General features: G+C 55.1%; 1 protein-coding gene across 1 annotated transcript in view; it reads right to left on the minus strand.

Annotated features, from left to right (window-relative positions):
• Nucleotides 1–3006: 3006 nt before the first annotated feature.
• The window catches only part of GYS1 (glycogen synthase 1), a 47481-nt gene continuing 26192 nt past the window's right edge, over nucleotides 3007–24295 (minus strand). Inside the window, exons 6-17 of the mRNA XM_072921577.1 lie at nucleotides 24036–24180; nucleotides 22840–22957; nucleotides 21016–21136; nucleotides 19316–19422; nucleotides 16619–16678; nucleotides 16421–16499; nucleotides 14987–15100; nucleotides 10060–10186; nucleotides 9885–9980; nucleotides 8246–8409; nucleotides 5527–5607; nucleotides 3007–3266 (exon numbers count right to left, since the gene is read on the minus strand). Of these exons, the coding sequence (XP_072777678.1) occupies nucleotides 3084–3266; nucleotides 5527–5607; nucleotides 8246–8409; nucleotides 9885–9980; nucleotides 10060–10186; nucleotides 14987–15100; nucleotides 16421–16499; nucleotides 16619–16678; nucleotides 19316–19422; nucleotides 21016–21136; nucleotides 22840–22957; nucleotides 24036–24180 (1395 nt within the window). The 3' untranslated portion in view covers nucleotides 3007–3083. The remainder of the gene's footprint in view (nucleotides 3267–5526; nucleotides 5608–8245; nucleotides 8410–9884; nucleotides 9981–10059; nucleotides 10187–14986; nucleotides 15101–16420; nucleotides 16500–16618; nucleotides 16679–19315; nucleotides 19423–21015; nucleotides 21137–22839; nucleotides 22958–24035; nucleotides 24181–24295) is intronic.

Raw genomic sequence — 24295 nt, forward strand, 5'->3', positions numbered from 1 at the left:
CCGCCCCCACATCCGGGGGGTGGGGCCCAATTCCCGCCAAAACAGAAATTTGGGGGTCCCCCCAAACCCACCCCGTCATCAGGAGAGGCCCCCGAAATTTGGGGGTGGTTTTAAGGGGGAGTCTGAAAATTGACCCACATAATTGGGGGGGGGAGGCTCTGAAGTGCCCCATAACTGGGGGGGACCCCAAAATGTGGGGAGGGGGGTCTGATGTGCCCCATAACTGAGGGACCCCAAAATTAACCCAATTTAGGGGTCCCAAAATTGTCCCCGGGGGGGGGGAGGGGCTGAAAACACCCCAAAAATTTAGGGGGTCCCAAAATCACCCCATAATTGGGACCCCCCCCAAATCAACCCATGGGGGACCCCAAATTTCCCCATAATTGGGACCCCCCCCCCCCAAAACTGACCCACAACTGATCCCCACCCCAATTTGGGGTGGGGGGTGTGACCCCAATAATTTGGGGGGGTGTGACCCCAACCCCCCCATAATTTGGGGTGGGGGGACCCCAAATTTCCCCATAATTGGGACACCCCCCCCAAAACCAACCCATGGTTGGGGGCTGTTTCAGCCCCATAACTGAGCCCCCCCCCAAATTGGGGTGGGGAGTGTGACCCCAATAATTTGGGGGGTGTGACCCCAACCCCCCCCCATAATTTGGGGTGGGGGGACCCCCAAATTAACCCATAATTGGGACCCCCCCCCCCCAAAACCAACCCATGGTTGGGGGGCAGAAACTGCCCCATAACTGAGACCCCCCCCAAATTTGGGGTGGGGGGGTGTGACCCCAATAATTTGGGGGGGTGTGACCCCAACCCCCCCCCCATAATTTGGGGTTGGGGGGACCCCAAATTTCTCAATAATTGGGACCCCCCCCAAAACCAATCCATGGGGGACGCCAAATTTCCCCATAATTGGGACCCCCCCCCCCCCAAAACTGCCCCACAACTGATCCCCACCCCAATTTGGGGTGGGGGGGTGTGACCCCAAATAATTTGGGGGGTGTGACCCCAACCCCGCCCCATAATTTGGGGTGGGGGAACCCCAAATTTCCCCATAACTGGGACCCCCCCCCCCCAAACCAACCCGTGGTTGGGGGGCAGAATCTGCCCCATAATTGATCCCCCCCCCCCCAAATTTGGGGTGGGGGGTGTGACCCCAATAATTTTGGGGGTGTGACCCCAACCCCGCCCATAATTTGGGTTGGGGGGACCCCAAATTTCCCCATAACTGGGACCCCCCCCCAAAACCAACCCATGGTTGGGGGGCTGAAACTGCCCCACCCCAATTTGGGGTGGGGGGGTGTGACCCCAATAATTTGGGGGGGTGTGACCCCAACCCCCCCCATAATTTGGGGTGGGGGGACCCCAAATTTCCCCATAACTGAGGACCCCCCCCCCCAAACCAACCCGTGGTTGGGGGGCAGAAACTGCCCCATAATTGATCCCCCCCCCCCAAATTTGGGGTGGGGGGTGTGACCCCAAATAATTTTGGGGGGTGTGACCCCAACCCTGCCCCATAATTTGGGGTGGGGGGACCCCCAAATTACCCCATAATTGGGACCCCCCCCCCCCAAAACCAACCCATGGTTGGGGGCAGAAACTGCCCCATAACTGAGCCCCCCCAAATTTGGGGTGGGGTGTGTGACCCCAATAATTTGGGGGGGTGTGACCCCAACCCCGCCCCATAATTTGGGGTGGGGGGACCCCAAATTTCCCCATAACTGAGGACCCCCCCCCAAAACCAACCCATGGTTGGGGGCTGTTTCAGCCCCATAACTGATCCCCCCCCCCAAATTTGGGGTGGGGGGTGTGACCCCAATAATTTGGGGGGTGTGACCCCAACCCCCCCCCATAATTTGGGGTGGGGGGACCCCCAAAATCGCCGCCAAAGGGGGGGGGCTGTGAAGCACCTTTATTCATCCGCTGCGCCGGGGGGGGGTCGGACGGATGTGGGGACCCCCCCCAGCCCCACATTTTGGGGGGGGGGGTTTGGAGTGTGATTGTGGGGAGGGGGCGCGGGGACCCCCCCCCAAAAAACCAAAAAAAAACCCCAAAAAATAAAATAAAACAACACCGAGAGGGCCCCCCCCCCTCGAGGCCAGGCACTGAAATGAGGCGGGGGGCGAATTTTGGGGACCCCTCCCCAAATTCCTCCTCTTTCCCCCCGTTTTTTTTTGGGTTTTTGGGTTTTTTGCGAGTCCGGCATGGTGGGGAGGGGGGGGGGGAGGTGAGGAGGAGCCCCCTCCCCAATTTGGGGGTCGGTTGTGGGTGGGTGTGGGATGAAGAGGAGCCCCCTCCCCAATTTGGGGGGGTCAGTGGGGGGTGAGGAGGAGCCCCCTCCCCAATTTGGGGGGGTCAGTGTTGGGTGGGGGATGAAGAGGAGCCCCCTCCCCACATTTCGGGGGTCAGTTGCGGGTGGGGGGTGAGGAGGAGCCCCCTCCCCAATTCCGGGGGTCGGTTGTGGGTGGGTGGAGGTGAGGAGGAGACCCCTCCCCACATTTGGGGGGGTCAGTGGGGGGTGAGGAGGAGCCCCCTCCCCAAATTTGGGGGGGGTCGGTTGTGGGTGGGGGGTGAGGAGGAGCCCCCTCCCCAAATTTCGGGGTGTCGATTGCGGGTGGGGGGTGAGGAGGAGCCCCCTCCCCAAATTTCGGGGGGTCGGTTGTGGGTGTGGGATGAAGAGGAGCCCCCTCCCCAATTTCGGGGGGTCAATGGGGGATGAAGAGGAGCCCCCTCCCCAAATTTCGGGGGGGTCAATGGGGGATGAAGAGGAGCCCCCTCCCCAATTCGGGGGTCAGTGGGGGGTGAGGAGGAGCCCCCTCCCCAATTTCGGGGGGGTCGGTTGCGGGTGTGGGATGAGGAGGAGCCCCCTCCCCAAATTCGGGGGGGTCAGTGGGGGGTGAGGAGGAGCCCCCTCCCCAATTTCGGGGGGTGGGTGTTGGGTGTGGGGTGAGGAGGAGCCCCCTCCCCAAATTTGGGGGGGTCAGTTGTGGGTGGGGGGTGAAGAGGAGCCCCCTCCCCAATTGGGGGGTCAGTTGCGGGTAGGGGGGAGGTGAGGAGGAGCCCCCTCCCCAATTTGGGGGTCAGTTGCGGGTGGGGGGCAGCCCGGGGGGGCTCGGGGGCCGGCGGATGTTGGCGCGGTCCTTCGCCGCCTCCTCCTCCTCATCGTAGCGCTCCTCATCGTCATCGTCGCTGTGCCGCGGGCTCGAGAGGCGCGACAGCGCCGGGGACGGCGGCACCGAGGCGGGCCGGGGGTAGCGGAACCCCTGGGGGGGGTTTGGGGGGAAAAAGGGGGAATTTGGGGGAAAAAAGGGGGGAAATTGGGGGAAAAAGGGGGAAAAAGGGGGGAAAAGGGGAATAAAAGGGGGAAAATAGGGGAAAAGGGGGGGAAAAACGGGGGGGAAGGGGGGAAAGGGGATAAAAGGGGGGAAAAATGGGGGGAAAAGTGAATAAAAGGGGGAAATTGGGGTATAATGGGGGGGAAAGGGGGGAAAAGGGGAATAAAAGGGGGGAAATTGGGGTATAAAGGGGGGGAAGGGGATTAAAGGGGGGGAAAAGTGGGGAAAAGGGGATAAAAGGGTGGAAAAATTGGGGGGAAAAGTGAATAAAAGGGGGAAATTGGGGTATAAGGAGGGGAAGGGGGATAAAAGGGGGGAAAAATGGGGGGGAATGGGGTAAAAACGGGGGGGAAAGGGAAAATAGGGGGAAATTGGGGTATAAAGGGGGGAAGGGGAGAAAAGTGGGTAAAAAGTGGGGAAAAGGGGAATAAAAGGGGGGAAATTGGGGTAGAAAGGGGGGAAAGGGATAAAAGGGGGGAAAAACGGGGGGAAGGGGATAAAAGGGGAATAAAAGGGGGGAAAAGGGAAAATAGGGGGAAAAAGGGGAATAAAAGGGGGGAAAAAGGGCAATAAAAGGGGGAAAAAGGGCAATAAAAGGGGGAAAAAGGGGAATAAAAGGGGGGAAAAGGGCAATAAAAGAGGGAAAAAGGGCAATAAAAGGGGGAAAAAGGGGAATAAAAGGGGGGAAAAGGGGAATAAAAGGGGGGAAATAGGGGTATAAAGGGGGGGAAGGGGATAAAAGGGGGGAAAAATGGGGGGGAAAGGGGATAAAAGGGGGAAAAAGGGGAATAAAAGGGGGAAATTGGGGTATAAAGGGGGGGATTTGGGGAATAAAAGGGGGGAAAAATGGGGGGGAAGGGGATAAAAGGGGGAAAAAGGGGAATAAAAGAGAGGAAAAAGGGAAAATAGGGGGGGGAAACGGGGGGATTTGGGGAATAAAAGGGGAGAAAAAAGGGGGGAAATTGGGGTATAAAGGAGGGAAAGGGGAATAAAAGAGGGAAAAAGGGAATAAAAGGGGGGGAAAAGGGGAATAAAATGGGGAAAATTGGGGTAGAAAGGGGGGGAAGGGGATAAAAGGAGGGAAAAACGGGGGGGAGGGGATAAAAGGGGGGAAAAGGGGAATAAAAGGGGGAGGAAAAGGGGGGGAAAGAGAAAATAGGGGGGAAAGGGGGGAAAAACAGGGGGAAAAGGGGAATAAAAGGGGGAACAAAGGGAATAAAAGGGGGGAAATTGGGGTATAAAGGTGGAAAAAGGGAATAAAAGGGGGGAAATTGGGGTAGAAAGGGGGGGAAGAGGATAAAAGGGGGGAAAATGGGGGAAGGGGATAAAAGGGGAATAAAAGGGGGGGAAAAGGGAAAATAGGGGGAAAAGGGGAATAAAAGGGGGGAAAAATGGGGGGGAAAGGGGGGAAAAAGGGGGGGAAAGGGATAAAAGGGGGAAAAAGGGGAATAAAAGGGGGGAAATTGGGGTATAAAGGGGGGGAAAGGGATAAAAGGGGGGAAAATGGGGGAAGGGGATAAAAAGGGAATAAAAGGGGGGGAAAAGGGAAAATAGGGGGGAAGGGGATAAAAGGGGGGAAAAACGGGGGGGAAGGGGATAAAAGGGCAGAAAAGGGGAATAAAAGGGAAAATAGGGGGGAAAACCGGGGAATTTGGGGAATAAAAGGGGGAAATCGGGGTATAAAGAGGGGAAGTGGATAAAAGGGGGGAAATGGGAGAAAAACAGGGGGAAAAGGAGATAAAAAAGGGAAAATAGGGAGGAAAAGGGGGAAAATGGGGGAAGGGGGAGAAAATGGGGAATAAAAGGGGAGAAAATGGGGGGAAATGGGGGGAAAATGGGGAATAAAAGGGGAAAATGGGGGAAAAGGGGGAAAAAGAGGAGTTGAGGGAAAAGCGGGGAAAAAGGGGGGAAAATAGGGGGGAAATGGGGGGAAAGGGGAAATAGGGGAAAAGGGGAATAAAGGGAAAAAATGGGGGAAAATGGGAGAAAAAGGGGAAAATAGGGGGGAAAAGGGAAAAAAAGAGAGGAAAAATGGAGAAAAAAGGGGAAAGTGGTGACAGTGTTTTGGGGTCCCCCCAGGGTTTTGGGGTCCCCCCGGGTTTTGGGGTCCCCCCGGGTTTTGGGGTCCCCCTGGGTTTTGGGGTCCCTCAGGGTTTTGGGGTCCCCCCAGGGTTTTGGGGTCACTCACAGCCGCGGCCTCGGGGGGTTCGTAGGTGAAGTTCTCGGGGAAGGCCTTGGCCAGGGCCATGCGCCGGGCGAAGGTGTAGTACTGGGGGGGACGGGTCAGGAGCCCCCCAAAAACTACCCAGAGACCCCCAAAAACCCCCCAGAGACACCCCAAAAAAACCATCCCAGAGACACCCAAAAACCCCCCAAAAAACCACCCCAGAGACCCCCAAAAACCACCCCAGAGACCCCCAAAAACTACCCAGAGACCCCCAAAAACCATCCCAAAAACTCCCCCCAAAAACCCCCCAAAAAACTCCCCCCAAAACCACCCCAGAGACCCCAAAAACCACCCCAGAGACACCAAAAAAACCACCCCGAGACACCCAAAAACCATCCCAGAGACCCCCAAAAACCATCCCAGAAACACCCCAATAACCACCCCAAAAACTCCCCCAAAAACCCCCCAAAAAACCACCCCAGAGACACCCAAAAAACACCCCAAAAACTTCCCCAAAACCACCCAGAGACTCCCCAAAAACCCCCCAGAGACCCCCAAAAACCACCCCAGAGACCCCCCCAAAAACCATCCCGAGACCCCCAAAAAAACCCCAGAGACCCCCAAAAAAACCCCACCCCAAAGACCCCCAAAAACCACCCCAAAAACTCCCCCCAAAACCACCCAGAGACCCCCAAAAACCATCCCAAAAACTCCCCCCAAAAAACATCCCAGATACCCCCAAAAACCACCCCAAAAACTGCCCCCCAAAACCCCCCAGAGACCCCCAAAAACCACCCCAGAGACCCCCAAAAACCACCCCAGAGACCCCCAAAAACTCCCCACAAAACCCACCCCAGAGACCCCAAAAACCATCCCAGAGAAACCCCAAAAACCACCCCAGAGACTACCAAAAAAAACCCCCAGAGACCCCCAAAAACCCCCCAGAGACCCCCAAAACCACCCCAGAGACCCCAAAAACCATCCCAAAAACTCCCCCAAAAAACCACACCAGAGACCCCCAAAAAACCACCCAGAGACCCCCAAAAAACACCCCAGAGACCCCCCAAAAACCACCCAGAGACCCCCAAAAACCATCCCAGAGACACCCCAAAAACCACTCCAAAAACTCCCCCCAAAACCACACAGAGACCCCCAAAAACCACCCCAAAAGCTCCCCCCAAAAACCACCCCAAAAACTCCCCCCAAAAACCATCCCCAGAGACATCCCAAAAACCACCCCAAAAACTCCCCCCAAAAACCACCCCAAAAACTCCCCCCAAAACCACCCAGAGACCCCCAAAAACCACCCCAGAGACATCCCAAAAACCACCCCAGAGACCCCCAAAAACCATCCCAGAGACCCCAAAAACCACCCCAAAAACTCCCCCCAAAAACCACCCCAGAGACCCCCCAAAAACCATCCCCAGAGACCCCCAAAACCACCCCAGAGACATCCCAAAAAACTCCCCCCAAAACCACCCAGAGACCCCCAAAAACCATCCCAGAGACCACCCCAGAGACCCCAAACCCCCTGAGATGCCTCCAAACCCCCAAGGAACTTCTCAAGGACCTCCAGAAACCCCTCCAAACCCCTCTGAGATGCCTCCAAACCCCTCTGAGATGCCCTAAAACCCCCAAGGAACTTCTCTAGGACCTCCAAGAACCCCTCCAAGACTCAAAGAATTCCTCCAAACCCCTCTGAGATGCCCCCAAACCCCTCTAAGATGCCTCCGAACCCCTCTGAGATGCCCCAAAACCCTCTGAGATGCCCCCAAACCCCCGAGGAACTTCTCAAGGACCTCCAGGAACCCCTCCGAGACCCAAAAAGTTCCTCCAAACCCCCCCGAGATGCCTCCAAACCCCCAAGGAACTTCTCAAGGACCTCCAGAGACCCCTCCAAGACCCAAAGAGTTCCTCCAAACCCCTCTGAGATGCCTCCAAACCCCTCTGAGATGCCCTCAAACCCCCTGAGATGCCTCCAACCCCTCTGAGATGCCCTCAAACCTTCCTGAGATTCCTCAAACCCCTCTGAGATGCCTCCAAACCCCTCTGAGATGCCCCCAAACCCCCCTGAGATGCCTCCAAACCCCCGAGGAACTTCTCAAGGACCTCCAGGAACCCCTCCGAGACCCAAAGAATTCCTCCAAACCCCCAAGGAACTTCTCAAAGACCACCAGAGACCCCTCAAAACCCCATTTAAGACCCAAAAAACCCATCTAGGACCACCAGGAACCCCTCCGAGACCCAAAAAGTTCCTCCAAACCCCTCTGAGATGCCCTCAAACCCCCCTGAGATTCCTCAGACCCATCTGAGAAGCCTCCAAACCCCTCTGAGATTCCCTCAAACCCCCTTTAGATGCCTCCAAACCCCTCTGAGATGCCCTCAAACCCCTCTGAGATGTCTCCAAGGTCCCCGAGATGCCTCCAAACCCCTCTGAGATGCCTCCAAACCCCCCTGAGATGCCCCCAACCCCCCCAAGATGCCCCCAATCCCCTTTGAGATGCCTCCAAACCCCCCTGAGATGCCTCCAAACCCCTCTGAGATTCCTCAAACCCATCTGAGATGCCTCCAAACCCCCAAGGAACTTCTCTAGGACCTCCAGGAACCCCTCTGAACCTCTCTGAGATGCCTCCAAACCCCCGAGGAACTTCTCTAGGACCTCCAGGAACCCCTCCAAGACCCCAAGAGTCCCTCCAAAGCTCCAAGGAGAAGCTCTGGGCGGGTCTGTGGCCCCTCTCACCCGGCCCAGGTACTTCCAGTCGAGCAGGTCGGAGAGGCGCTCGGTGCGGTTGCGCTGCACGATGCGCTGCCGCCGGCTCTGCTGGCAGAAGCCGTACAGGAACGCCGTCAGCTGCGCGCACGACTCCTCCGGGGCACGGAAACGCCGGTCCACGATGTAGATCCCTGCGGGCACGGACACGTTCCGACACGGGACACGGGTGGGGACATGGGGACACGGGGACATGGGGACAGGGACAGGGATATGGGGACATGGGGACAGGGATGGGGACAGGGACATGGAGATGGCAAATGGGGACATGGGGACAGGGATGAGGACACGGGGACGGGGACATGGGGACATGGGGACAGGGATGGGGACAGGGATGGGGACACGGGGACACGGATGGGGACATGGGGATGGGGATATGGGAACACCGATGGAGACACGGGGACATGGAGATGGGGACAGGGATGGGGACATGGGGATGGGGACATGGGGACGTGGGGACAGGGATGGGGATATGGAGATGGGGACAGGGTTTGGGACAGGGACATGGGGACATTGGGATGGGGACAAGGATGGTGACATGGAGATGGGGACACGGGGACGGGACATGGGGATATGGAGATGGGGACACAGGATGGGGACATGGGGACACGGGGATGTGGGGACAGGGATGGGGACACATGGGACAGACATGGGAAAGACATGGGGACAGGGACATGGGGACAGGGACATGGGGACATGGGGAGGGGGACAGCGATGGGGACATGGGGACGGGGATGGGGACACGGGGACAGGGATGGGGACATGGGGACTGGGACATGGGGATATGGGGATGGGGACATGGACAGGGACATGGGGACAGGGACATTGGGATGGGGACATGGGGACGTGCAGACAGGAATGGGGACGGGAACAGGGACATGGGCATAGGGACATTGGGAACAGGGATGGGGACAGGGACGTGGAGATGGCAAATGGGGACATGGGGACAGGGATGAGAACATGGGGATGGGGACATGGGGACAGGAATGGGGATAGGGACATGGGGCAGGGACATGGGGACAGGGACAGGGACAGGGGGACATGGAGATGGCAACATGGGGATATGGGGATGGGGACATGGGGATGGGGACGTGGGGACAGGGACATGGGGACATGGGGATGGGGACATGGGGATGGGAATATGGGGATGGGGACAGGGATGGGGACAGGGACATGGGGATGGGGACATGGGGATGGGGACAGGGACAGGGACATGGGGACAGGGATGGGGACATGGGAACAAGGACATGGGGACAGGGAACCGGGAGAGCTGTTGGGTCCCCTCCCAGATTTTACATCCCCTCCCAAGTTTTTCTTGGCCCGCTCAAGTTTTTGGCCCACCCCCCCCAGATTTTTGGGGCCCCCCCAGTTTTTTGTTGACCCCCCCAAGATTTTGGGGTCACCCCTGGCTTTTGGGTCCCCTTCAGAATTTGGGGTCCCCCTGCCAGAATTTTGGATCTCCCCCAGGTTTTTGTTGAACCCCTCAGAATTTTGAGGGCCCACCTCCAGATTTTTGTTGAACCCCCAGAATTTTGCCCCGCCCCTAAATTTTGTCGTCCCCCCCCAAAATTTGGGACCCCCCCCAATATTTTGGGGTCCCCCCACTGACCGTAGGCCGAGGGGTCGGCGATGTGCTCCTCCATGAAGCAGCCGAAGCCCGAGAGGTTGGTGGAGACGCTGGGGATGCCCATGACCGTGCACTCGGCTGGGGGGCAGATTTGGGGGGTCACGGGGGGTTTTGGGGGGCACGGGGACTCGGGGACCCCCCCCGAGGGGGGATTTACCTGGGGTGTAGCCCCAGGGCTCGTAGTAGGAGGGGAAGACGCCGAGGTGGCAACCCCGGACGAACTCCTCGTAGTCCACGGGGAGCAGCGGGCTGGTGGAGGACAGGAACTCGGGGTGGAAGATGATCTTGGGGAGGGGGGAAAAGGGGGTGAACCCCAAAATTCTGAGCTGAACCCGGAAATTTCCAGCCCAGAACCTTAAAATTCCCTCTCAGAAATCAAAATTCTGATTTGAACCCTGAAATTCTCACCCCAGAAACCCCAAATCCTCAAAATTCTCACCCCAGAACCCCAAAATTCTGAGCTGAAACTCGAAATTCCCACCTCAGAACCCCAGAATTTCCTCTCAGAAATCAAAAATCTTGATTTGAACCCTGAAATTCCCACCCCAGAAACCTAAAATCTTCAAAATTCTCACCCCAGAAACCTCAAATCCTGCAAATTCCCACCCCAGAAACCCCAAATCCTCCAAATTCCCACCCCAGAACCCCAAAATCCTGATCTGCACCCCGAAATTCCCACCCCAAACCACAAAATCCTGATCTGAACCCCGAAATTCCCAGCCCAGAACCTCAGAATTCCCTCTCAGAAATCAAAATCTTGATTTGAACCCTGAAATTCCCACCCCAGAAACCTAAAATCTTCAAAATTCCCACCCCAGAAACCCAAAATCCTCAAAATTCTCACCCCAGAAACCCAAAATCCTCCAAATTCCCATCCCAGAACCCCAAAATCCTGATCTGAACCCTGAAATTCCCACTTCAGAACCCCAAAATTCCCTCTCAGAAATCAAAATCTTGATTTGAACCCTGAAATTCCCACCCCAGAAACGCAAAATGCTCAAAATTCTCACCTCAGAAACCCAAAATCCTCAAAATTCTCACCCCAGAAACCCAAAATCCTCCAAATTCCCACCCCAGAAACCCCAAATCCTGCAAATTCTCAACCCAGAACCCCAAATTACTGATCTGCACCCCAAAATTCCCAGCCCAGAACCCCAAAATTCCCTCTCAGAAATCAAAATCCTGATTTGAACCCCGAAATTCCCACCCCAGAAACCCAAAATCCTCCAAATTCCCATCTCAGAAACCCAAAATCCTCCAAATTCCCACCCCAGAAACCCAAAATCCTCCAAATTCCCATCCCAGAACCTCAAAACCTCCAAATTCCCACCCCAGAAACCCAATATCCTCCAAATTCCCACCCCAGAAACCCAATATCCTCCAAATTCTCACCCCAGAAACCCAAAATCCTCCAAATTCCCACCCCAGAAACCCAAAATGCTCAAAATTCTCACCCCAGAAACCTCAAATCCTCCAAATTCCCACCCCAGAACCTCAAAATCCTCCAAATTCCCATCCCAGAACCCCAAAATCCTGATCTGCACCCCTAAATTCCCACCCCAGAAACCCAAAATCCTCCAAATTCCCATCCCAGAACCTCAAAATTTTTATCTGAACCCCAAAATTCCCACCCCAAAACCCTAAAATCCTCCAAATTCCCACCCCAAGTGCCACCTTGACGTGGTTGTTGCTGCTGGTAAAGAGCTCCAGATGCCCCAAAACCCCCCAAAACCCCCATGAAACCCCACAAAAAACCCCAAATCCCAATGAAACCCCCCAAACCCCACATGTCCCAACGTCCCCGTGTCCCCCCCGATGTCACCACCCCCCAAAAATGTCCCCAAGTGCCACCTTGACGCGGTCGTTGCTGCTGTTGAAGAGCTCCAGATGCCCCAAAACCCCCATGAAACCCCCCAAAAATCCAATGAAACCCCCCAAAACCCCCTGAGCACCCCCAAACCCCACATCCCCCAATGTCCCCGTGTCCCCCCCGATGTCACCACCCCCAGAAGTGTCCCCAAGTGCCACCTTGACGCGGTCGTTGCTGCTGCTGAAGAGCTCCAGATGCCCCAAAACCCCCCCAAAACCCCCTAATCACCCCCAAATCCCCATGAAACCCCCCAAAAACCCCCTGAGCACCCCCAAACCCCACATCCCCCAACGTCCCCGTGTCCCCCCGATGTCACCACCCCCCAAAAGTGTCCCCAAGTGCCACCTTGACGCGCTCGTTGCTGCTGCTGAAGAGCTCCAGATGCCCCAAAACCCCCCAAAACCCCCATGAAACCCCCCAAAATCCCAACCAAACCCCCCAAAACCCCCCAAACCCCCCCAAACCCCACATCCCCCAATGTCCCCGTGTCCCCCCGATGTCACCACCCCCCAGAAGTGTCCCCAAGTGCCACCTTGACGCGCTCGTTGCTGCTGTGGAAGAGCTCCAGATGCCCCAAAACCCCCTAAAAACCCCCCAAAAATCCAATGAAACCCCCCAAAATCCAACCCAAACCCCCCCAAACCCCACATCCCCCAATGTCCCCGTGTCCCCCCGGTGTCACCACCCCCCAGAAGTGTCCCCAAGTGCCACCTTGACGCGGTCGTTGCTGCTGTTGAAGAGCTCCAGATGCCCCAGAACCCCCCAAAACCCCAATAAAACCCCCCAAAATCCCAACCAAACCCCCCCAAACCCCCCAAACCCCACATCCCCCAATGTCCCCGTGTCCCCCCTGTTGTCACCACCCCCCAAAAGTGTCCCCAAGTGCCACCTTGATGCGGTCGTTGCTGCTGTTGAAGAGCTCCAGATGCCCTAAAACCCCCTAAAAACCCCATGAAACCCCCCAAAACCCCCTGAGCACCCCCAAACCCCAAATCCCCCAACGTCTCCGTGTCCCCCCCGATGTCACCACCCCCAGAACTGTCCCCAAGTGCCACCTTGACCTGATCATTGCTGCTGTTGAAGAGCTCCAGATGCCCCAAAACCCCCCAAAAACACCCTAAAACCCCCCAAATCTCCATGAAACCCCCCCAAAATCCCAACCAAACCCCCCCAAACCCCACATGCCCCAACGTCCCCGTGTCCCCCCCGATGTCACCACCCCCCAGAAGTGTCCCCAAGTGCCACCTTGACGTGCTCGTTGCTGCTGTTGAAGCGCTCCAGATGCCCCAAAACCCCCATGAAACCCCCCAAAAATCCAATGAAACCCCCCAAAACCCCCTGAGCACCCCCAAACCCCACGTCCCTCAATGTCCCCGTGTCCCCTCCATGTCACCACCCCCCAGAAGTGTCCCCAAGTGCCACCTTGACGCGGTCGTTGCTGCTGGTGAAGAGCTCTAGATGCCCCAAAACCCCAATGAAACCCCCCAAAAAACCCCAAATCCCAACAAAACCCCCCCAAATTCCACATCCCCCAACGTCCCCGTGTCCCCCCGATGTCACCACCCCCCAAAAGTGTCCCCAAGTGCCACCTTGACGCGGTCGTTGCTGCTGGTGAAGAGCTCCAGATGTCCCAAAACCCCAATGAAACCCCCCAAAAATCCAATGAAACCCCCCAAAAACTCCCTGAGCACCCCCAAACCCACATCCCCCAATGTCCCCGTGTCCCCCCGATGTCACCACCCCCAGAAGTGTCCCCAAGTGCCACCTTGACGCGCCCATTGCTGCTGTTGAAGAGCTCCAGATGCCCCAAAACTCCAATAAAACCCCCCAAAATCCCAACCAAACCCCCTGAGCACCCCCAAATCCCACACCCCCAATGTCCCCGTGTCCCCCCGATGTCACCACCCCCCAAAAGTGTCCCCAAGTGCCACCTTGACGCGGTCGTTGCTGCTGCTGGAGAGCTCCAGATGCCCCAAAACCCCCATGAAACCCCCAAAAATCCCAACCAAACCCCCCCAAACCCCCCAAACCCCCCAAACCCCAACGTCCCCATGTCCCCCCCGATGTCACCACCCCACAAAATTGTCCCCAAGTGCCACCTTGACCTGATCATTGCTGCTGCTGAAGAGCTCCAGATGCCCCAAAACCCCCTAAAAACCCCCTAATCACCCCCAAATCCCCATGAAACCCCCCAAAAACCCCCAAATCCCAATGAAACCCCCCAAACCCCACACCCCCCAACATCCCCGTGTCCCCCCCGATGTCACCACCCCCCAGAAGTGTCCCCAAGTGCCACCTTGACGCGGTCGTTGCTGCTGCTGAAGAGCTCCAGATGCCCCAAAACCCCCCAAAAACACCCTAAAAACCCCCAAAACCCCAATAAAAGCCCCCAAAACCCCCTGAGCACCCCCAAACCCCAAATGCCCCAATGTCCCCGTGTCCCCCCCGATGTCACCACCCCCAGAACTGTCCCCAAGTGCCACCTTGACCTGATCATTGCTGCTGTTGAAGAGCTCCAGATGCCCCAAAACCCCCCAAAAACCCCCTAATCACCCCCAAATCCCAATGAAACCCCCCAAAACCCCCTGAGCACCCCCAAACCCCACATCCCCCAATGTCCCCGTGTCCCCCCCGATGTCACCACCCCCCAAAATTGTCCCCAAATGCCACCTTGACGCGGTCATTGCTGCTGTTGAAGAGCTCCAGATGCCCCAAAACCCCCTAAAAACACCCTAAAAACCCCCAAATCCCCATGAAATCCCCCAAAATCCCAACCAAACCCCCCAAACCCCACATCCCCCAATGTCCCCGTGTCCCCCCCGATGTCACCACCCCCAGAAGTGTCCCCAAGTGCCACCTTGACGCGCTCGTTGCTGCTGCTGGAGAGCTCCAGATGCCCCAAAACCCCCCAAAACTCCAATAAAACCCCCCAAAATCCCAACCAAACCCCCCCAAACCCCCCAAACCCCCCAATGTCCCCGTGTCCCCCCCGATGTCACCACCCCCCAGAATTGTCCCCAAGTGCCACCTTGACCTGATCATTGCTGCTGGTGAAGAGCTTCAGATGCCCCAAAACCCCCTAAAAACCCCCTAATCACCCCCAAATCCCCATGAAACCCCCCAAAATCCCCACCAAACCCCCCAAATCCCACATCCCCCAACGTCCCCATGTCCCCCCGATGTCACCACCCCCAGAAGTGTCCCCAAGTGCCACCTTGACGCGGTCGTTGCTGCTGTTGAAGAGGCCGATCCTGCGGATCGTGGTCAGGATGGGGTCGGTGGCGTCGTCCAACATGTTGTGGGTGCACACGGGGGGGAAGGACTGCCGCTGGGGGGGGGGGGGAGGACAAATTTTGGGGTCCCCCCAATGTTCAGAACCCCCAAATGTCCCCACACCCCAAAAATGAGGCACCTAAAGCGTCGCTGGCCCCGAAAAATGCACCCAGGAGCCCCAAATTTCAGCTCAATTCTCCTGGTTTTACCCCAAAAAAAGCAGCAGGAACCCCAAAATCTCTCCCAAAAGGGGCAGCAGGAACCCCAAAATCTCCTCCCCAAAAAAATGGGGGGACCCAGGACCCCATCACCCCAAAATAGGGGGACCCAGGAACCCCTAAAGCTTCTCTGACCCCAAAAAAACGCACCGAGGAACCCCAAATTTCAGCCCAATTCTCCTGGTTTTACCCCAAAAAAAGCAGCAGGAACCCCAAAATCTCTCCTAAAAGGGGCAGCGGGAACCCCAAAATCTCCTCCTCCCAAAAATGGGGGGACCCAGGAACCCCATCACCCCAAAAAAGGGGCACCCAGGAACCCCAAAAAGGGTTCTCAGCCCCCCAAAAATGAGTCTCAGCTCCCCAAAAATAGGTTCCAGTCCCCCAAAAAGGGGGTGCAGCCCCCCAAAAATGGGTCCCCATCCCAAAAAGGGGGTGCAGCCCCCCAAAAAGGGGGTCCCAGCTCCCCAAAAATGGGTTCCAGCCCCCCAAAATGGGTCCCAGCTCCCCAAAAACGAGTCTCAGCTCCCCAAAAATAGGTCACAGCCCCCCAAAAATGGCTTTCAGCCCCCCAAAAAGGGGTCCCAGCCCCCCAAAAATGGGTCCCCATCCCAAAAAGGGGTCCCAGCACCCCAAAAATTAGTCTCAGCCCCCCAAAAATAGATTCCAGCCTCCCAAAAGGGTTCCCAGCCCCCCAAAAATGGATCCTAGTCCCCCAAAAATGGGTTCCTATCCCCCATAAAAGGGTCTCAGCCCCCCAAAAGGGGGTGTAGCCCCCCAAAAAGGGGGTGCAGCCCCCCAAAAATGGGTCCCCATCCCAAAAAGGGTTCTCAGACCCCCAAAAATAGGTTCCACCCCCCCAAAAAGGGGGTCCCAGCTCCCCAAAAATAGATCCCAGCCCCCCAAAAGGGGGTCCCAGCCCCCCAAAAGCGGTTCCCAGCCCACCAAAAATAGGTCCCCATCCCAAAAATGAGTCTCAGCCCACCAAAAAAGGGGTCCCAGCCCCCCAAAAGGGGTCCCAGCCCCCCAAAAATAGGTTCCAATCCCCCTAAAACGGGACCCAGCCCCCCAAAAATGGCTCCTAGACCCCAAAAAGGGGTCCCAGCCCCCCAAAAAGGGTTCCCAGCTCCCCAAAAATGGGTCCCAGCCCCCCGGCTGACCTGGGTGGCGAAGATGGCTCTCTTCATCATGGTGAAATCCTCCCTGTCCAGCATCTTGTTCATGTCCGGGAGGTTCCCCCTAAAATTTTGGGGGGTTTGGGAGCTGAGGAGACCCCACCCCAAAATCCCCGGGGGTCCCCAGGGCGGTTTTGGGGTGTTTTGGGGTTTTTTTGGGTTTTTTTTTGAGGGGGTTCTTACACCAGCAGAGACTCGTAGAGCTTCTTCCCGAATTTCTCCTTCACGGCGTTGGCCGTGTCCCTGGGGGGCAGAATTTGGGGGGATTTTTGGGATATTTTGGGATTTTTTGGGATTTTTGGGATATTTTGGGGATTTTTGGGGGTTTTTTTGGAATATTCTGGGGCTTTTTGGGGTTTTTTTGGGGTCCCACCAGAGCTGTTTGTGCACGGCCTGGCCCTGGATGGGTTTGGGGTGGATTTTTGGGATATTTTGGGATATTTTTGGGATTTTTGTGTATTTGGGGATATTTTGGGATTTTTTTGGTATTTTGGGGTTTTTTTGGAGATATTTTTGGGATTTTTTGGGTATTTTGGGATATTTTGGGTTTTTTTGGGGTCCCACCAGAGCTGCTTGCGCACGGTCTGGCCCTGGATGGGTTTGGGCTGGATTTTTGGGATATTTTTGGGATTTTTGTGTATTTTGGGATATTTTGGGATATTTTTGGGATTTTTTGGGATTTTTTGGGTATTTTGGGGGTTTTTGGGGGGGATTTTTTGGGTACTTTGGGATATTTTTGGGATTTTTTTGGGTCCCACCAGAGCTGCTTGCGCACGGCCTGGCCCTGGATGGGTTTGGGGGGGATTTTGGGGATATTTTTGTGTATTTTGGGATTTTTTTGGATTTTTGGGTATTTTGGGGGTTTTTTTGAGATATTTTTGGGATTTTTGGGGTATTTTGGGATATTTTTGGGATATTTTGGGTCCCACCAGAGCTGCTTGCGCACGGCCTGGCCCGGATGGGTTTGGGGTGGATTTTTGGGATATTTTGGGATTTTTTGGGTATTTTGGGATATTTTTGGTATTTTTTTGGGTCCCACCAGGGCTGCTTGCGCACGGCCTGGCCCTGGATGGATTTGGGGTGGATTTTTGGTATATTTTGGCGATTTTTTTGTTTGTTTTTTGTTTTTTTGGGTATTTTGGGGTTGTTAGGTGGATTTTGGGGATATTTTAGGATATTTTGGGATATTTTGGGTATTTTTTGGGGTCCCACCAGAGCTGCTTGCGCACGGCCTGGCCCTGGATGGGTTTGGGGTGGATTTTTGGGATTTTTTGGGTTTTTTTTTGTTTTTTCGGTATTTTGGGGTTGTTGGGTGGATTTTGGGGATATTTTGGGATATTTTAGGATATTTTAGGATATTTTTGGGATATTTTTGGGATATTTTTGGGGTCCCACCAGAGCTGCTTGCGCACGGCCTGACCCTGGATGGGTTTGGGGTGGAATTTTGGGATTTTTTTGGGGTTTTTTTGTTTGTTTTTTGGGTATTTTGGATATTTTGGAATTGTTAGGTGGATTTTGGGGATATTTTAGGATATTTTTGGGATATTTTGGGTATTTTGGGGTCCCACCAGAGCTGCTTGCGCACGGCCTGGCCCTGGATGGGTTTGGGGTGGGTTTTTGGGATTTTTTGGGGTTTTTTTTCTTTTTTTTGGTATTTTGGGGTGCTGGGTGGATTTTGGGGATTTTTTGGGATATTTTTGGGATATTTTGGGTATTTTTGGGTCCCACCAGAGCTGCTTGCGCACGGCCTGGCCCTGGATGGATTTGGGGTGGAATTTTGGGATTTTTTTGGGATTTTTTTGGGGTTTTTCGGTATTTTGGGGTTGTTCAGTGGATTTTGAGGATTTTTTGGGATATTTTGGGATATTTTGGGTATTTTTTGGGGTCCCACCAGAGCTATTTGTGCACGGCCTGGCCCTGGATGGGTTTGGGGTGGGTTTTTGGGATTTTTTTGGATTTGTTGGGGTTTTTTGGGTATTTTGGTGTTGTTGGGTGGATTTTGGGGATATTTTTGGGATATTTTGGGTATTTTTGGGGTCCCACCAGAGCTGCTTGCGCACGGCCTGGCCCTGGATGGGTTTGGGGTGGAATTTTGGGATTTTTTGGGGTTTTTTTGTTTGTTTGTTTTTTGGGTATTTTGGATATTTTGGAATTGTTAGGTGGATTTTGGGGATTTTTTGGGATATTTTGGGATATTTTGGAATTTTTGGGGTCCCACCAGAGCTGCTTGCGCACGGCCTGGCCCCGGATGGGTTTGGGGTGGAATTTTGGGATTTTTTGGGGGTTTTTTTTTGTTTTTTCAGTACTTTGGAGGTGCTGGGTGGATTTTTTGGGTATTTTGGGATATTTTGGGGATATTTTGGGATATTTTGGGTATTTTTTGGGGTCCCACCAGAGCTGCTTGCGCACGGCCTGGCCCCGGATGGGTTTGGGGTGGAATTTTGGGATTTTTTTTGGTTTTTTGGGTATTTTGGGGTGTTTTTTTATATTTTTGGTATTTTTTGGGTATTTTGGGATATTTTTGGGATATTTTGGGTCCCACCAGAGCTGCTTGTGCACGGCCTGGCCCCGGATGGGTTTGGGGTGGATTTTTGGGATTTTTTTAGGGGTTTTTTTTGGTTTTTTGGGTATTTTGGGATTGTTGGGTGGATTTGGGGGATATTTTGGGATATTTTTGGGTGGATTTTGGGATATTTTGGGTATTTTTTGGGGTCCCACCAGAGCTGCTTGCGCACGGCCTGGCCCTGGATGGATTTGGGGTGGAATTTTGGGATTTTTTTGGGTTTTTTTTTTTTGTTTTTTCGGTATTTCGGGGTTGGGTGGATTTTGGGGATTTTTGGGGATATTTTTGGGATATTTTGGGTATTTTTGGGGTCCCACCAGAGCTGCTTGCGCACGGCCTGGCCCTTGAGCGACTCCACGTTGAAGTTGTTGGTCCTGGCGGGCATGATGAAAAATGCCACCACGGTCACCTCGCTGCCATTCACCTGCGGGTGTCCCCAAATGTCACACGGGGTCCCCAAATGTCCCCAAAATTCCCCAAAGGTCCCCAAAATTCCCTGCAGCGCCCCCAGCCCCAAATAACCCCATTTGTCCCCAAATGTCCCCGGCACTGATCAGCTGCCAGGGGTGTCCCCAATGTCACCTGGGGTGCCCTAAAATCCCCCCAAATGTCCCCAACCTGACCCCAAATGTCCCCTTTGCCCCCAAATACCTCCGGTGTCCCCCCAAATGTCCCCCCAAGCCTCGAACGTCCCCAAATGTCCCCAAATGTCACTTGTGTCCCCATGGGTTTCACCAATGTCCCCGTGTCACCTTGATGTCCCCAATGTCCTCAACGTCCCTGATGTCCCCAAATGTCCCCAAACCCCCAACCTCCCCAATCCCCCCAATGTCCCCAATGTCCCCAATTCCCCAAATGTCCCCAATCCCCCCAATGTCGCCAAATGTCCCCAATGTCCCCCATCCCCTCAATGTCCCCAAATGTCCCCAAATGTCCTCAATGTCCCCAATGTCCCAAAATGTCCCCAATGTCCCCAATCCCCTCAATGTCCCAAGTCCCCCTGATGTCCCCAAAATGTCCCAAATGTCCCCAAATGTCCCCAATGTCCCCAGTGTCCCAAATCCCCCTGATGTCCCCCGATGACCCCAAATGTCCTCAATGTACCCAAATGTCCCCAATGTCCCCAATGTCCCCAAATGTCCCCAATGTCCCCAATGCCCTCAATCCCCCCAATGTCCCCAATGTCCCCAATGTCCCCAAATGTCCCCAATGTCCCCAATGTCCCCAATGTCCCCCATCCCCTCAATGTCCCCAATGTCCCCAATGTCCCCAATGTCCCCAAATGTCCCCGGTGTCCCCTGATGTCCCAAATGTCCCCAATGTCCCCAATTCCCCAAATGTCCCCAATGTCCCCAATCCCTCCAATGTCCCCCATCCCCCCAATGTCCCCAATGTCCCCAATGTCCCCAATGTCCCCCAATGTCCCCACTGTCCCCAGTGTCCCCGTGTCACCCGGAGCAGGTTGAGCCGGGCCAGCGCCTCCAGGAAGATGTCAGTGCCAATGTCCTCTCAATGTCCCCAATGTCCCCCAAATGTCCCCAATGTCCCAAAATATCCTCAATGTCCCCAATGTCCCCAATGATGTCCCCAATGTCCCCAAATATCCCCCAATGTCCCCAATCCCCCCATGTCCCCAAATCCCCCCGATGTCCCCAATGTCCCCAATGTCCCCCCAATGTCCCCAATGTCCTGAATCCCCCCGATGTCCCCAATGTCCCCAATGTCCCCAATGTCCCCGATGTCCCCAATCCCCCCAATGTCCCCCAGTCCCTCAGATGTCCCCGATGTCCCCGGTGTCCCCGTGTCACCCGGAGCAGGTAGTTGAGCCGGGCCAGCGCCTCCAGGAAGATGTCAGTGCCAATGTCCCCTCAATGTCCCCAAATATCCCCCAAATGTCCCCAGTTCCCCCAGTGTCCCCAATGTCCCCAATGTCCCCAATGTCCCCAATGTCCCCCATCCCCCCAATGTCCCCAATCCCCCCAATGTCCCCAGATGTCCCCAGGTGTCCCCGTGTCACCCGGAGCAGGTAGTTGAGCCGGGCCAGCGCCTCCAGGAAGATGTCGGCGCCCTTGTTGGAGAACTCGTAGCGTCCGGCGATGAAGAAGAAAAGGGTCTTGTCCAGATCGAAATCCAGGTGCCTGCGGGGAGCTCGCCTGGGACACCCAACACCCGAAACACCCCAAAAACAGCCCAAAATACCCCAAAAGCAACCCAAAAACAGCCCAAAAACACCTAAAAATATCCAAAAACAGCCCAAAATATCCAAAACCCAGTCCAAAACACCCCAGAACAACCCAAAATACCCCAAAAACACCCCAAAAACAGCCCAAAACATCCAAAACCCAGTCCAAAACTACCCCAAAACACCCCGAAACAACCCAAAAACAACCCAAAATACCCCAAAAATACCCCAAAAACAGCCCAAAACCACCCCCAAATACCCCAAATAACCCCAAACATCCAAAAACACCCCCAAACAACCCAAAAACAACCCAAAATACCCCAAAAATACCCCAAAAACAGCCCAAAATACCCCAAAAACAACCCAAAATAGCCCAAAAATACCCCAAAAACACCCCGAAACAACCCAAAATACCCCAAAAATAGCCCAAAACACCCCAAAACATCCAAAACCCAGTCCTAAACAGCCCAAAACACCCCAAAAATACCCAAAAACAGCCCAAAACAACCCAAAAACAGCCCAAAATACCCCAAAAACAGCCCAAAATACCCCCAAAACAGCCCAAAATACCCCAAAACATCCAAAACCCAGTCCAAAACAGCCCAAAAGTACCCCAAAACCACCCCCAAACATCCAAAAACACCCCAAAACACCCCAAAACCAGCCCAAAACACCCCAAAACCACAAAAAATACCCCCAAAATACCCCAAAACCAGCCCAAAAAATACCCCCAAATACCCCAAAAGCAGCCAAAACCACACCACAAACAGCCCAAAAACCACACCAAAAACACCCCCAAAACAGCCCAAAAATCCCCCAAAACCAGCCCAAAATACCCCCAAAATACCCCCAAACCAGCCAAAAAATACCCCCAAAATTCTCCAAAAAGAGCCAAAAAACACACCACAAACAGCCCAAAAACACGCCAAAAATACCCCCAAAACAGCTCAAAATACCCCAAAACCAGCCCAAAATACCCCAAAACACCCCAAAAATACCCCAAAACCAACCCCAAATACCCCAGAAATACCCCAAAATACCCCCGAAACACCCCAAAACATGCCAAAACCACACCAAAATACCCCAAAACACCCCCAAACACCCCAAAACACCCCAGAACCACCTGAAGAACCTCAAAACCCACCAGGGGCGCCTAAAATACCCCAAACCCACCTGGGGAACCCCAAAACCATCCCTGAGGTTCCCTCACTGGATTTTGGGGTTCCCTCCCATGGTTCTGGGTACCCCTTGTGGTTTTGGGGTCCCTTTCAGGATTTTGGGGTCCCTTTTGAGTTTTTGGGGTTTCTGCCCAGGTTTCCCCCAGGATTTTGGGTTCCCCTCGTGGTTTTGGGGTCCCCCCAGGATTTTGGGGTCCCTTTCGGGGTTTTGGGGTCCCTTTTGGGGTCATTGACCCGTAGAAGTGGCCCCGCACAATCTCCTGGCTCAGGGTCCCCCACCGGGTTTGGGGTTTCTGCTCTGGTTTCCCTCAGGATTTTGGGTTCCCCTCGTGGTTTCCGGTTCCCCCCAGGATTTTGGGGTCCCTTTCAGGGTTTTGGGGTCCCTTTCAGGGTTTTGGGGTCCCTCTCGGGATTTTGGGGTCCCTTTGAGGAGTTTTGGGGTCCCTTTTGTGGTTTTGGGGTCCCTTTTGGGGTCACTGACCCATAGAAGTGTCCCCGCACGAACTCCTGGACGCGCGCCTTGCTCTGGGCGTGCAGGTTCTGGAACTCGTGCATGGCCGAGAACTTCCGCACGTTCAGCCCGTTGGGGGTCACCAGGTCTGGGGGGGATTTGGGGGTCAGGGGCACCCCAAAATCCCCCCAAAAAACGGCCCCAAAATCCTCAAATCCCCCCCAAATCCCGGGATCCTTCCCCAAATCCCACCCAGGAACCCCATAAGGAATTTTGGGGGTGAGGGGATTTTGGGGGGGGGGTTGTAGGGGTCCACCAGGATTTTGGGGGTCACCAGGTCTGGGGGGGATTTGGGGGGTCAGGAGGACCCCAAAATCCCCCCCAAAAATGTCCCCCAAATCCTCAAATCCCCCCAAATCCCTGGATTTCCCCCAAATCCCACCCTGAAACCCCATAAGGAATTTTGGGGGTGAGGGGATTTTAGGGGGGGGTTTTAGGGGTCCATCAGGATTTTGGGGGGTCACCAGGTGCGTTTGGGGGATTTTGGGGTTCCCCAGATGAGTCGGGGTCACACCTGGCTCACACCTGAGCAGGTGCTCGGCTGTGGCAGTGACAGGAGTGGGATTTGGGGGATTTGGGGAGGGGATTTGGGGGATTTTGGGGTTCCAGGTGAATTTGGGGATTTTGGGGTTCCAGGTGCGTTTGGGGATTTTGGGGTTCCCCAGGTGGATTTTGGGGCTCCCCAGGTGAGCAGGGGTCACACCTGGCTCACACCTGAGCAGGTGCTCATGGCAGTGACAGGGGTGGGATTTTGGGAGGGGATTTGGGGGATTTTGGAGTTTTTTGGGGTTCCAGGTGTATTTGGGGTTTTTGGGGTTCCCCAGGTGTATTTGGGGTTTTTGGGGTTCCAGGTGAATTTGGGGGATTTTGGGGTTCCCCAGGTGTATTTGGGGTTTTTGGGGTTCCAGGTGTATTTGGGGTTTTTGGGGTTCCCCAGGTGTATTTGGGGTTTTTGGGGTTCCAGGTGAATTTGGGGATTTTGGTGTTCCCCAGGTGTGTTTGGGGTCCCACCTGGCTTGCGCTTGAGCAGGTGCTCAGCCTCGGCGGCGGTGATGGGGGTGGGATTTGGGGGATTTTGGGGGTTCCAGGTGAATTTGGGGGATTTTGGGGATTTTGGGGTTCCCCAGGTGGATTTTGGGGCTCCCCAGGTGTGTTTGGGGTCCCACCTGGCTTGCGCTTGAGCAGGTGCTCGGCCTCGGCGGCGGTGACGTGGCTCACGGTGGTCAGCACGTGGGCGCAGTGCGCGGCCGCGCGCTCCAGGCAGTACCGGTGGTAGATCTGCCGCTCACCTGCCTCCTTGTCCACGTCGAACTGCGGGACGGGCACACCTGGGCACACCTGGCACACCTGGGCACAGCTGGGCACACCTGGGGGTCACCTGGGCACACCTGGGCACTCCTGAGCTCACCTGGGCACACCTGGGCAC

Source organism: Taeniopygia guttata, chromosome 37 (assembly GCF_048771995.1).
Source record: "Taeniopygia guttata chromosome 37, bTaeGut7.mat, whole genome shotgun sequence".
Lineage (NCBI taxonomy): Eukaryota > Metazoa > Chordata > Aves > Passeriformes > Estrildidae > Taeniopygia > Taeniopygia guttata.